Genomic DNA, 13,075 nt, shown 5'->3' with positions numbered 1-13,075 from the left:
AGAAGAAAGCAGACCAGAAGGGTAATGCTAAGAGTGAACAAAATGACCAGAAGTCTTCACCAGGTCCCCAACAAACCAAAGAGGGTGGGGGTCAGGCTTCCCAGAAGAAGAAGACTCAAGAAGGCCAGTCAAAGAGGTGGTGCCAGTACTGTAAAAGTAAGTCTCACTGGTTTAGTGAGTGCACCAAAAGAGGAGGACAAACTCCTGCCACTACAGCCCCTAAGGCAACTGCACCCCCTAGTACAGTCAGTAGTGGTAGTGTACCTCCCAAGGCATTAGTTGGGTTAACCTTGGGAACTGAGGGGTCTGACAACTTAGTTGGCACACTCACTCAGGCTGTCCTTGTCTGTACAGGGGATATGGATATATCCCCTGATATAAGTCCCAATACTTTGGGCAAATACAGGCAGACACCTTTGATTAATGGCAAGATGGCTCAGGCCTATAGGGACACTTGTGCCAGTGTCACCATGGTGACACCTAACTTTGTGGACCCTGGACAGATCATGCCAGGTACAGATTTCCTGGTGACCAATGCCAGCAACGTCACTACCAGTCATAGTATGGCGATTGTGGCTTTCTCCTGGGGTGGAGTGAAGGGACAAAAGAAAGTTGTAGTCAGTTCAGACCTCCCAGTTGATTGTTTGTTGGGCAATGATTTGGAGTCATCACTATGGTCAGAAGTGGAGCAGAGGACTCACATGGAGATGTTAGGCTTGCCAGCACATGTGCTTGCTGTGACTAGGTCACAGGCCAGAAGATGCCCCACTGAACAGGTGCTGGATCCTGAAAGAATGGACCAGACACCTTCCAAGAAGAAGAGCAGTAAGGGTAAGGCTTTGCCTTCCCCCTTGCCCCAGGTTGAGGATCAAGTCTCTGAGGAGGCTGATCTGAGAGAGCTGAGGGAACCTGAGCCTAAAGAGCTTGAACTTGATCAAGTTGAGTTTCTGGGCTCAGGGGGACCCTCCAGAGCAGACCTGGGGAAGGCACAGTTAGACTGCCCTTCCCTTGAACCCCTCAGACAGCAGGCTGCTGCTGAGGCTGCAGGGAATGCCACAGGTGCCCACAGGGTATACTGGGAAGATGGACTCCTGTACTCTGAGTCAAGAGACCCCAAGCCTGGTGCAACCAGGAGGCTGGTCATCCCCTTGTCTCTGAGAGGTTTCCTTCTCACCTTGGCCCATGAGATTCCACTTGCAGGTCATTTAGGTCAGACAAAGACGTGGGACAGGCTTGTCTCACACTTTCACTGGCCCCACATGAATGAGAATACCAAGGAGTTTTGTCGCTCCTGTGTCACTTGCCAAGCCAGTGGTAAGTCAGGTGGCACAACAAAGGCCCCCCTCATACCACTACCTGTGGTGGGGGTTCCCTTTGAAAGAGTGGGGATTGACATTGTTGGTCCAATGGAACCCCAGACAGCATCAGGGCACAAGTTTATACTGGTGGTGGTGGATCATGCCACCAGGTATCCTGAAGCTATTCCACTTAGGACCACTACAGCACCTGTAGTGGCAAGGGCCCTAGTTGGAGTGTTCTCCAGAGTGGGCTTCCCTAAGGAGGTTGTTTCTGACAGAGGTACAAACTTCATGTCAGGATATCTGACTGCAATGTGGAAGGAGTGTGGTGTGAACTACAAGTTCACCACACCCTACCACCCACAATGCAATGGGCTTGTTGAGAGATTCAACAGGACCCTCAAAGGGATGATTCATGGGCTACCTGAAACTCTTAGGAGAAGATGGGATGTCCTGATCCCCTGCCTCTTGTTTGCTTACAGAGAGGTCCCACAGAAGGGGGTTGGCTACAGCCCTTTTGAGCTTCTGTATGGGCATCCTGTAAGAGGACCCCTGTGTTTGGTGAAGGAAGGATGGGAGAGACCTCTCAAAAAGCCTGCAACCAACATAGTGGACTATGTACTTGGTCGCCGCTCCAGGATGGCTGAGTACATGGAAAAGGCATCTAAAAACCTTGAGGCCAGCCAAGAACTCCAAAAAGCTTGGCATGACCAGAAGGCTGTTCTGACTGTGTACCAGCCAGGACAGAAGGTGTGGGTGCTGGAGCCAGTGGCCCCAGCAGCTCTGAAAGACAAATGGTCTGGGCCCCACACCATCATTGAGCAAAAGGGAGAGGTTACCTACTTGGTGGACCTTGGAACTCCCAGGAGCCCTCTCAGAGTGCTCCATGTAAACAGGCTCAAGGCATATGTTGACAGGAAGGACATGAGCTTGCTCATGGCCACAGATGAGGGACAGGAGGAAGAGAGTGACCCTCTCCCAGACCTGCTCACTCAGAATCCTGATGATGGGTCAGTAGATGGTGTTGTCTTTTGTGGCAGCCTCACTGAACATCAGCAACAGGATTGCAGGCAAGTTCTGCAATCCTTCAGACATATGTTCTCTCTAACACCCAGCCAAACTGATTGGTGCACCCATGATGTTGACACTGGGGACAGTCTGCCTGTCAAGAGTAAAATCTACAGACAGCCTGATCATGTTAGAGACTGTATCAAAACAGAAGTGCAGAAAATGTTGGAGCTGGGAGTCATTGAGCCCTCAGATAGCCCTTGGGCTAGCCCAGTAGTTCTAGTGCCAAAGCCTCACACCCAGGGTGGTAAGAAAGAGATGAGGTTCTGCGTAGACTACAGAGGCCTCAATGCAGTCACTAAGACTGATGCCCACCCAATACCAAGAGCAGATGAACTTATAGATAAATTGGCTTCTGCCAAATTCTTAAGTACATTTGATTTGACAGCTGGGTATTGGCAAATCAGGTTAGCTGAGGAGGCCAAACCCAAGACAGCATTTTCTACCCCTGGTGGGCATTATCAATTTGTGGTAATGCCCTTTGGTTTGAAAAATGCACCTGCCACCTTCCAAAGGTTGGTGAATAAAGTCCTCACTGGGCTGGATGACTTCTGTGCAGCATATCTTGACGATATTGCTGTCTTTAGCTCCACCTGGGAGGATCACCTGGTCCACCTGAGGAAAGTGTTAGAGGCTCTGCAAAAGGCAGGCCTCACTATCAAGGCCACTAAGTGCCAGATAGGGCAGACACAGGTTGTATACCTGGGCCACCTTGTAGGTGGAGGCCAGGTTCAGCCATTGGAGAGTAAAATACAGGCCATCCAGGACTGGGCTCCTCCAATCACCCAGGCTCAGGTTCGAGCTTTCTTGGGCCTGACTGGTTACTATAGGAAGTTTGTCAGAAATTATGGGTCCATAGTGACCCCTCTTAATGACCTGACAAGCAAAAAGATGCCAAAGAAAGTTCAGTGGACAGCAAGCTGTCAGAAAGCATTCAATGACCTAAAGCAGGCCATGTGCACAGCACCTATCCTTAAGAGTCCAGATTACTCCAAGCCATTCATTGTCCAAACAGATGCTTCTGAGTTGGGTGTGGGAGCTGTTCTGTCTCAACTGAATTTTGATGGTAATGATCAGCCTATTGCTTTCATTAGTAGGAGGCTGACCCCCAGAGAGAAAAATTGGTCAGCTATTGAGAGGGAGGCCTTTGCTGTGGTTTGGGCCCTGAAGAAGCTGAGGGCCTACTTGTTTGGCACTCACTTCACCATTCAGACCGACCATAAGCCCCTCTTGTGGCTAAATCAGATGAAGGGTGAAAACCCCACACTGCTTAGGTGGTCCATTTCCCTACAGGGGATGGATTTTACAGTGGAGCATAGACCTGGTACTGATCACAGCAATGCTGATGGGCTCTCCAGGTATTTCCACTTAGAGCAAGAAGACTCACCTGGTCAAGGTTAGTTTATTGTCCCAAAGTTTGGGGGGGGTCATGTAGGAGAGTAGGGTCTGCAATCCTATGATCACCCAGATTTTTGCTTGTTGCTGCACTGGTTTACGACTTTCCCTGGCTGTGGGCCTGCTAATCAGACCCACAGCCTAGCTGTTCTCTCTATCCAAATTGTACTCAGGTACTGAATTGGCACTGGGCCCTCTCCAAGTCCCTGTACCCAGGGCTGAGGTGTACCCAGAAGTCTCCCAGGGGCTGAAGCATGTATTATGCCACCCCTGGGCTGACTAACTAAACTGACACAACTGGCTGCACGACAGCTGGGGCAAGGTGGTGTACTCACCCTTTGCTTTAGATATAGTATACCTATATCTAACCCTAAAATGGACACACAGATCTCCTATCAGTCACTCCTATGGCAGGCCTTAACAATCCTGAAGGCAGAGTGCTTGGAATCGTGTGAGATGGTGCTCTGGCATGAGCTGAGCCTGTCTGCGGCTTTCGGGATCTATCCCTTAGCCGTTTCCATGATATCGCATACCATATACTCTTAAGTGCCTTATAATCCTCGCGGTTATATGCCAACTCTGGTATCGCTTTATCAAAACATGTCGAGTAAGGTGTTATACGAGTTGGAATACTAACCCCTCGCCAATTCTGGCGACGGGGTTAGCATTCCACCCTTCTAGAGGGACACGACATGTATGTAACCTGTAACCCCGGTTAAAGTCAGACAGAGCCTTAGCATCCACAAAATGGATGCTGCCACCGAGACACAAGTCTGCCCTCCTGCTGCTGGGAGTCCTCCCAGAGCAGGAGGCAAGGACAAAGGGTTTCCTGCCAGGGGCGGTGCCAGCACCGTCCCAGACAGGGTTTTGTGTATTCCAGGTAGGCAGGGCTACAGAGGAAGGTGACTGCAAGTGGCCCCCCGGTGCTCACTGTGCATAGGCCGGCTGAAACCAGTTCCAGGGGCACTCCAGCCCCTGGCCTGGGGAAAGCCCGCCAAAGGAGAGGGGTGTAACCACCCCCCTCCTGGTCCCACCCATAGGGCAGGACTTAGTCGCGTGCCAGCCCCCTTTTCCCAGATAAAGGTAGGAGCAGGCCCCCTTCCAAATTAGATCATCTTTGGAATCAAGACACGACTTTCTGCGAAAGGACTTCCAAGATTTCTTCTTCAAGATTCTCCCTTGTGACTAAGGAGTAGTCACCCTGCATCCGCAGGCACCATCCTAAGAACACTGCGGTCTGCTGTAAGTCCTTCCTCCGGAATCCGACTGCCCAGCTCGACAAGACCCGGCTTCCCTGGCACCTCCGACCTCTACTCACCTCTACAGCCAAGCTGAGAACCGTGAGTGCGACGAGACCTCAAGGGACCGACTATTGCTAAAGACTGCACGACTTCTTCACAGCAAGCCCGCCGAGTAATCTCCTGGCGAGTGCTTTGGGGTCCGAGAAGCCCCAACCCTGAGCAGCTCCAGCACCGAAGAGCAGCCCCCCAGCATCTCCACGATCGGCGTGGGGCCCTTCTGCTTTTTGCTGCTCACCGCGTTGTTTGGCTACTAGCCCGCTGGCTTGTGGCCTTCTGAACGACGCCCGACGACATCACTGCTGCTGGTCTGGTTGCTCCAGACTGGCTCTTGCTCCCTTCCAGAAGAGGAGCACCCCGGACCCTCCTGGTCCACTCAAGACGCCATTTTGAGTCCACCGCGTGGGCTTGAATTAGCCAAGGCTTTGTTGCCCAATCCTGGGTTCTTCGACGCCGACAGCTTCATCCATCGTGGGACAGCTCGCCCCTCCATCCTGGTCTCCGACAACGCCTCCTGGTCCGTGAGATCTGCAGAGCACAGCGTCGCCCACTCACCTAGCCGAGGTGACTACCATCCGGTGCCCTCCTGGTGCCCCCTGACTACTGGCTAGTAGTCACAAACTTGGTCCCCTCTGCTTTCAGGTATCATCCATCTTCGAGATCCAGGCTTGGATCCCTTCGAACTCTCTTCACTAGTCGCCTGCCAGCATCTTTCTTCCAGGCTCCTGGTTCGTCTACGAGGATTCCCGACGTCTTTTGAGACATATGCAGCTGCAGCCCCTGGGCTAGGTAACTTCGGCATTTCGGTGCCCCAGCATAGCCTCACTATCCAAGGGTCAGGATCCACTTTCGTTTTCTCCCTACCAGGTCGGGTTCGCCCGTGAACACTAACTTTAACTTTACTAGCTATCATAGACTTTGTCCCGCATCCCGCGTGAGAGTGCACACTCTGCACCCGAGTCCCCTGGGCCTCCTAGAAGTAATCTAACGATTCTATAGTCAAGTCCTAGCGATTCCAAAGCCTATTAGTACTGTACTTACCTGCTAGTAATTTCGCATTCCACTTTCAGAGTATATGGTTTTTCGTGCCCCTCGGGCATTTGTGTATAACGTGCTAACTTAAGTATTTTTATAAGAGTTTTGTTGTGTGCTTAGCTCCCTGTCTCATAAAGAGCCAGGGTAGTCTTGTTATAAATAAATACACTGTTTATTTTCATAACAACTTGTGTGGTGTCCTTTCACTGGGTGTTCAAGGGGTAATGTGATGGTAAAACAGCTGGCTTAACACGCCCTCTAGAGTCTTAGCCTTAGACTGCTCGTATCCATGCTACTAGGATAGCTGGTCTATAAGGTTGACTTACAACCAATCATCAATAAGGGTTGTTTGGACTGATATATAGTGATCACTAGAACAGTGAGCACTGCACACCAGGCCAACTTCTCACAGTTAGCCACCCACTTGTTAGCAAACATGTCACGTTTCTCTTGATCCTTTTGTGTTAACTCTGACAGGTACTGCCCAAACAGGGTAGAGCACTCCAGGGTAGTTGCTCTGTCACTATACCTGGTTTAAGAAATAAAGTCCCTTGACCCCCGTCCTTCTCACCTACTCCCGGCCCATTCCTCGTCTCTCCCGCCTCCTTTCCTTCTTTTCCCAGCGATCTAACTCAATATCTCCCTCCAAAATGCCCTAACCTTCTCAACATCCAACTTCAAGTTCAGTGTCTAAGCCAGACGTAACCCACTCAAGGGACCAAGGGCCATACGTATCATTGAAATTCGTATTCGCAAAGGCCGAAATTCGCAGAATTTCGGCCTTTGCGAATGCGAATTCTCAATATGGTATGTATAAAGCAAATGTGGTTCAAAATAAGGAATCACACAATTTGCGATTCCTTATTTTGCGATTGCATTTAAGGAATCGCAAAATTTGCGATTCCTTAAATGCAATGTATGATGCAAAAAAATATTGCTAATTGTCCCTAAGGAATCGCAAATTACCATCAACTTCAAGTTGCACTGACGGGCAGAGGGGCAGGCGTGGACCATAGTGTGATATTGCTGATGCCAGTGAGGCATCTCCAGTTTACACTGATTCTTTCTGACACCGACACTTCCAGGTTAGAGCGGGAGGTGTGAGCCTGCGTCTCACCGGGGGAAGAAGCCTTCTGATGAAACAAAGGACAGCAGGAGCTACCATTCACAGGCCCCATCTTCACTGCCGGCATTGCTAATGATCTCATGATGTCTCTTCCAACACATCCTGTCCTGATGCGGGCTTCCCCCATCTACACTTTGGGCTCACCCAAGTCATGGGATGAAGACTCTGGAGACACAGACTAGGCTGAAGGTCTTGTGAACAGACCATACCAAACACAGTTCTTGGCAAATGCAGGATTGTTCCCCGCACATTATATCCTTTGCTGTTTTATTGTAATGGCTGTGTATGCGGGTCAGGATAAAGCGAACTGTTGATCCAACCATTGCTGAAGGAACATGAAGTACTGTTGTTGAGTGGGGCGTATGCCTCGGCCTCAGTAGGAAGCATTAATGTCCTTGCTGCCGCTCCTCCTCCCAGGGTGCATTGGTCACGATGGAGCTAGAGGCTGCATCTAGTGAGGGTTCTTGGAATAGTGTGGGCATCCTTGGCGTGACGTGTCCATCCTGAAATAATCGTCACCCCGATATAGGAGGGAAAATTAGCGACAATGGTCACCTCGATGTAGAAGGGAATATTGGCGTCAATGGTCACCTCGATGTAGAAGGGAATATTGGCGTCAATGGTCACCCTGATATAGGAGGGAATATTGGGGTGAATGGTCACTCTGATGTAGGGGGGAATATTGGGGTCAATGGTCACCCAGATATAGGAGGGAATATTGGCGTCAATGGTCACCCTGATATAGGAGGGAATATTGGGGTGAATGGTCACTCTGATGTAGGGGGGAATATTGGGGTCAATGGTCATCCCGATATAGGGCGTAATATTGGCGTCAATGGTCACCCCGATATAGGAGGGAATATTGGCGTCAATGGTCACCCTGATATAGGAGGGAATATTGGGGTGAATGGTCACTCTGATGTAGGGGGGAATATTGGGGTCAATGGTCATCCCGATATAGGGCGTAATATTGGCGTCAATGGTCACCCCGATATAGGAGGGAATATTGGCGTCAATGGTCACCCTGATATAGGAGGGAATATTGGGGTGAATGGTCACTCTGATGTAGGGGGGAATATTGGCGTCAATGGTCACCCCGATATAGGAGGGAATATTGGTGTCAATGGTCACCCTGATATAGGAGGGAATATTGGGGTGAATGGTCACCCTGATATAGGAGGGAATATTGGGGTGAATGGTCACCCTGATATAGGAGGGAATATTGGGGTTAATGGTCATCCCGCTATAGGAGAACATATTTGCGTCAATGATCACCCTGATATAGGAGGGAATATTGGGGTCAATGGTCACCCTGATATAGGAGGGAATATTGGGGTCAATGGTCACCCCGATATAGGAGGGAATATTGGCGTCAATGGTCACCCCGATGTAGGAGGGACTATTGGCGTCAATGGTCACCCCGATATAGGAGGGAATATTGGGGTGAATGGTCCCCCCGATATAGGAGGGAATATTGGCGTCAATGGTCACCCCGATGTAGGAGGGACTATTGGCGTCAATGGTCACCCTTATATAGGAGGGAATATTGGGGTGAATGGTCCCCCTGATATAGGAGGGAATATTGGGGTCAATGGTCACCCTGATATAGGAGGGAATATTGGCGTCAATGGTCACACTGATATAGGAGGGAATATTGGGGTGAATGGTCACTCTGATGTAGGGGGGAATATTGGGGTCAATGGTCCACCCTGATATAGGAGGGAATATTGGGGTCAATGGTCACCCAGATAAAGGAGGGAATATTGGCGTCAATGGTCACCCTGATATAGGAGGGAATATTGGGGTGAATGGTCACTCTGATGTAGGGGGGAATATTGGGGTCAATGGTCATCCCGATATACGGCGTAATATTGGCGTCAATGGTCACCCCGATATAGGAGGGAATATTGGCGTCAATGGTCACCCTGATATAGGAGGGAATATTGGGGTGAATGGTCACCCTGATATAGGAGGGAATATTGGGGTTAATGGTCATCCCGCTATAGGAGGAAATATTTGCGTCAATGATCACCCTGATATAGGAGGGAATATTGCGGTCAATGGTCACCCCGATATAGGAGGGAATATTGGCGTCAATGGTCACCCCGATGTAGGAGGGACTATTGGCGTCAATGGTCACCCCGATATAGGAGGGAATATTGGCGTCAGTGGTCACCCTTATATAGGAGGGAATATTGGGGTGAATGGTCCCCCTGATATAGGAGGGAATATTGGGGTCAATGGTCACCCCGATATAGGGCGTAATATTGGCGTCAATGGTCACCCTGATATAGGAGCGAATACTGGAGTCAATGGTTTGAAAGCTTTCATGAGGTCCTCTCAAGTCTCTTCTAACATTGTCAGGAAAAAGCTATGACCCCGGGGCTGGGGGTTTGATCCGCTGGGCCGACATAGGCCGGGGTTGTCCAAAGTGTTAGCCACAGCAGGGCAGCGATCAGGACAGTGGCTGCTTTTCATAAGGTTGTGTGAAGTTGCAAAGATTGTTCTCCTTTGTGACTGAAAAGTTTTTTAAACTTCAGTCTGTAAATGTTGCATTTACAAAAAAAAATATGTTAAACCTTTTCAAAAGTAGTTTTGTAATAACTGGAAAACAGCCACCTGGGTAGGATAGCGCTCTCAAATCCCACAGGATTCAGGGCACCTATGGGGTAAAGGGTCAGAGCAGGAAGGGCATGAAATGTAGCACTGCCATCTCATGGATATGCGTTTCTTTTCCGGTGGTGATTCGTGGTAGCACTCACCGTCCTGCAGGCAGTCAAGGAGAGTCAACAAGCGAGGTCTCTGCACCCTTGCAGTGGTGCACGCTGTTCCTCTGCTCCATAAGTTCGAGGCGACATTGTGGGCGTGTCCTCGTTCTTTTGCTTGTCGCGATTGTCTTTTGGTCCTCAAGTTCTGCGTAAGAAGAGGTGCCACCCTTCCTGAGCTCAGCCTAATCACACATGCCTGTTCCTGAGAACCCCTGTTAGCAGGTGCCTCTGCTGACCACTGGTGTAGGGCAGAAGCACTCAAAGTGATTGCAGTTCCTTCTTGGGGCAGGCTGATGGTTCTGCTTCCAGTAAAGGAGTCTACAACACAGATCATTGAAGTAGGGGTGCGTGGTAACCCCGGAAAAAGAGCAGAATCCATTCCATGATTCTGGCGCCGGCTCATATCTGACGGGTGGAATCCTGCTCCACCAGAGACGTCAAACCCAACACAAGAGGGCCCGTGACAGATGTCTAGAATAACCGCTGACTCCTTTTAGCGTGAGTGTATGGAAATTTATTATACACAGATATCCTAAAATCTAGCATGCATCAGGTGCTGCTGGACTTACGTTGTAGACCCCTGAACCATACCACACATCTACATCTTAGAAACCCCCTACTGTGAGTCTTTCCTAAGATGAAAGGGCAACAAGTGGGGGCCTACTCACTTACTTTCGGTTTGTGGACCCGTATAGCACAAACCTGGCTACAAAGCAACGGAGAGACGAACAAGGAGGGTTACAGATAATCAAGGGGAACTTGGGGGCTCTCCAGACCCTGTTACTTTATGGAAGAAAAACAAGAAAATAGATGGAGACCACGGTGGCGTTCAGAAAAGCAATAAAAACCTTTCTTCTCCATGTTAATTATATTGATTATATTTCTAAAGTGCGGCGGTTGCCTAAAGACGTGCTGGTGCTAAAACATCCTAACAGCTCAGTCCTGCTCTACCCCACTATTATCTAGTAAAAAGCCAAGTATTTTTTTAGTTTTTTTAAAAATAATATTTTATTGATTTGAAATCAGGGCAAAATTACATTCACCAAAGATTCATTACTGGCTGCAATCACATTAGCTCAGTAAGGCAACACTACATCATGTCATACCCACAGATTATACAAGGAAACCCATAAACATGATCCCTTCCCACAACCCCCCACGACATTACCGCCCCTTCACGGGGAAACACCCTCCGAGACAATTACTGGCGGGTTACAGATGTATCCCCTAAATTTGTTCCAGGCCCCCCATACCTTTTCCCACTTTCTAGGGCATCCACGATGGATAAAAAACGCCTTTTCTGCCACCATCGCTTCGTCCATATCCCTGCACCATTTTTGGAGCATAGGCAGTACTTCTGACCCCCACAACATAGCAATGTTACGTTTCGCCATCGTTATACCAAGCATAGCCCAATCCTGTTCTTGGTGATTGAGTTCATTCGGTTCCCACACATTCAGCAGGCAGTGCCTCGGCTATTGTCTGGGAGATAGTGTGCATTACCTTGGCCCAGTATGCCGCGATGCGTGAAAAGTCACAGATAGTGTGGTAAAATGTACCTTCCTCCCCACATTTGCGCAGGCAGTATCAATGTTGGGCTGTCCTAATTACATAAAGTGCTGTTCTAGTGTGGTACGTGCGGTGCAGCACCTTAAGTTGGACCAGCCGGAGCCTAGAGGGTATAGCTGTCTCACAGGGTGAGGACAGGGCTTCTTGCGATTCTGAGTCATCAAAGTCGCCCACGTCCTGGGACCAGGTCTGTCTCAGCTTGGATGTCGGGTCTGGCAGATTGTTGACAAGTTTACGGTACGTCAAGGATGTCGCCCTATTCGTCATGTGTTCCGTCAAAAGTCTATCCTCCAATGGGGTAGCCTCCTGTAAAGAAGTGCCCGGTGGTATGGTTGTCTGAATGGCGTCTCGGATTTGGAAGTATCTAAACTTCTCCGTCCGTGCCATGCCGTATTGGGCTTGCAAGTGTACAAAGTCGACCACCGCCCCATTCTTCCAAAGATCCCCCACTACAAAAAGACCAATATTGCCCCAATTTTGGAAGCCTTTACTCCTGCAAAGGCAGCCCAACCTTTGTGAGTCCCACAACGGTGTAATTTGTGTGATAGATCCTACGCATTTTAATCGGGCCTGTGCCTGGTACCATATATGAATTGTGTGTGCCGTAGGGCCAATCAGTCCTGGGGACTTACGCTTTCTGTATAGATTCGCCATCAGTCCCTTCCCTTCTAGGTTCTGCCTGTCTGCTTGGTACGCCGGCTCATTCTGTGGGGCATGTAACCAGTAGTTGATTATTTTGAGATGTGCTGCCCAGTAGTACAGCTGCACGTTTGGAAGCGCTATCCCCTCATCATACCAGCTGCGCACCAGTTTGTCCTGGGCAATCCGTGCCGGTTTGTTTCCCCATAGGAGATTGGAAACTTCAGCCGCTATGGCTTTGAAGTAGGCCTGCGGGACTAGAAACGGAGTCTTTTCAAGGACATATAAAAAACGTGGGAGCGCCATCATTTTGTAGAGTGCCGCCTTCCCCAATAATGTGATGGGGAGATTACATCATATCGCCACATCGCGCCTAAAGCGGTCTAATTGAGGCCTTAAGTTCTTTACATAGAACTCGTTGGAGTCAGGCGTCACATAAATGCCCAGGTATTTAAAGGCGTCACCAGTGACCCGCAATGGGCAGTCCGCAGGTAATAGTGGTGGCGGACCGGTCAGTACATAGAGGACGGATTTGGATCAATTAATGGTGTAGCCGGAGACTCTACCGAATTTCTCGAACACGTTCAATAGCTCCCTAATGGATTTTCTGGGGGAGGTTAAATATAGCAACACATCATCAGCATACAATGATATGCGATCTTCCCAGGTGTGAGTACACCGAATCCCACGGATGGAGGGCTCCCATCTAAGCCACGCCGCGAGCGGCTCTAGAACCAGAGCAAACAACAAGGGGGATAGTGGACATCCCTGTCGTGTCCCCCGAGCTAGCGGGAAGTCCCTCGAAATGTGTCCATTGGCCGCCACATGCGCTAGGGAGTTATTATATAACAGGCGAATCCAGGCACAGAATTTTGGGCC

General features: G+C 49.7%; 1 protein-coding gene across 1 annotated transcript in view; it reads left to right on the top strand.

The window, feature by feature from the left end:
* Positions 1-10,954, top strand: part of LOC144769987 (protein FAM118A-like) — a 127,858-nt gene extending 116,904 nt beyond the window's left edge. The window contains exon 7 of the mRNA XM_078654183.1: positions 10,878-10,954. Within this exon, the coding sequence (XP_078510309.1) occupies positions 10,878-10,954 (77 nt within the window). The remainder of the gene's footprint in view (positions 1-10,877) is intronic.
* The last annotated feature ends 2,121 nt before the right edge of the window (positions 10,955-13,075 follow it).

The sequence above is a fragment of the Lissotriton helveticus genome, chromosome 7 (genome assembly GCF_964261635.1).
Source record: "Lissotriton helveticus chromosome 7, aLisHel1.1, whole genome shotgun sequence".
NCBI lineage: Eukaryota > Metazoa > Chordata > Amphibia > Caudata > Salamandridae > Lissotriton > Lissotriton helveticus.
Note: the sequence above shows the minus strand (reverse complement) of the source record. Positions and strands in the feature narration are given on the sequence as shown.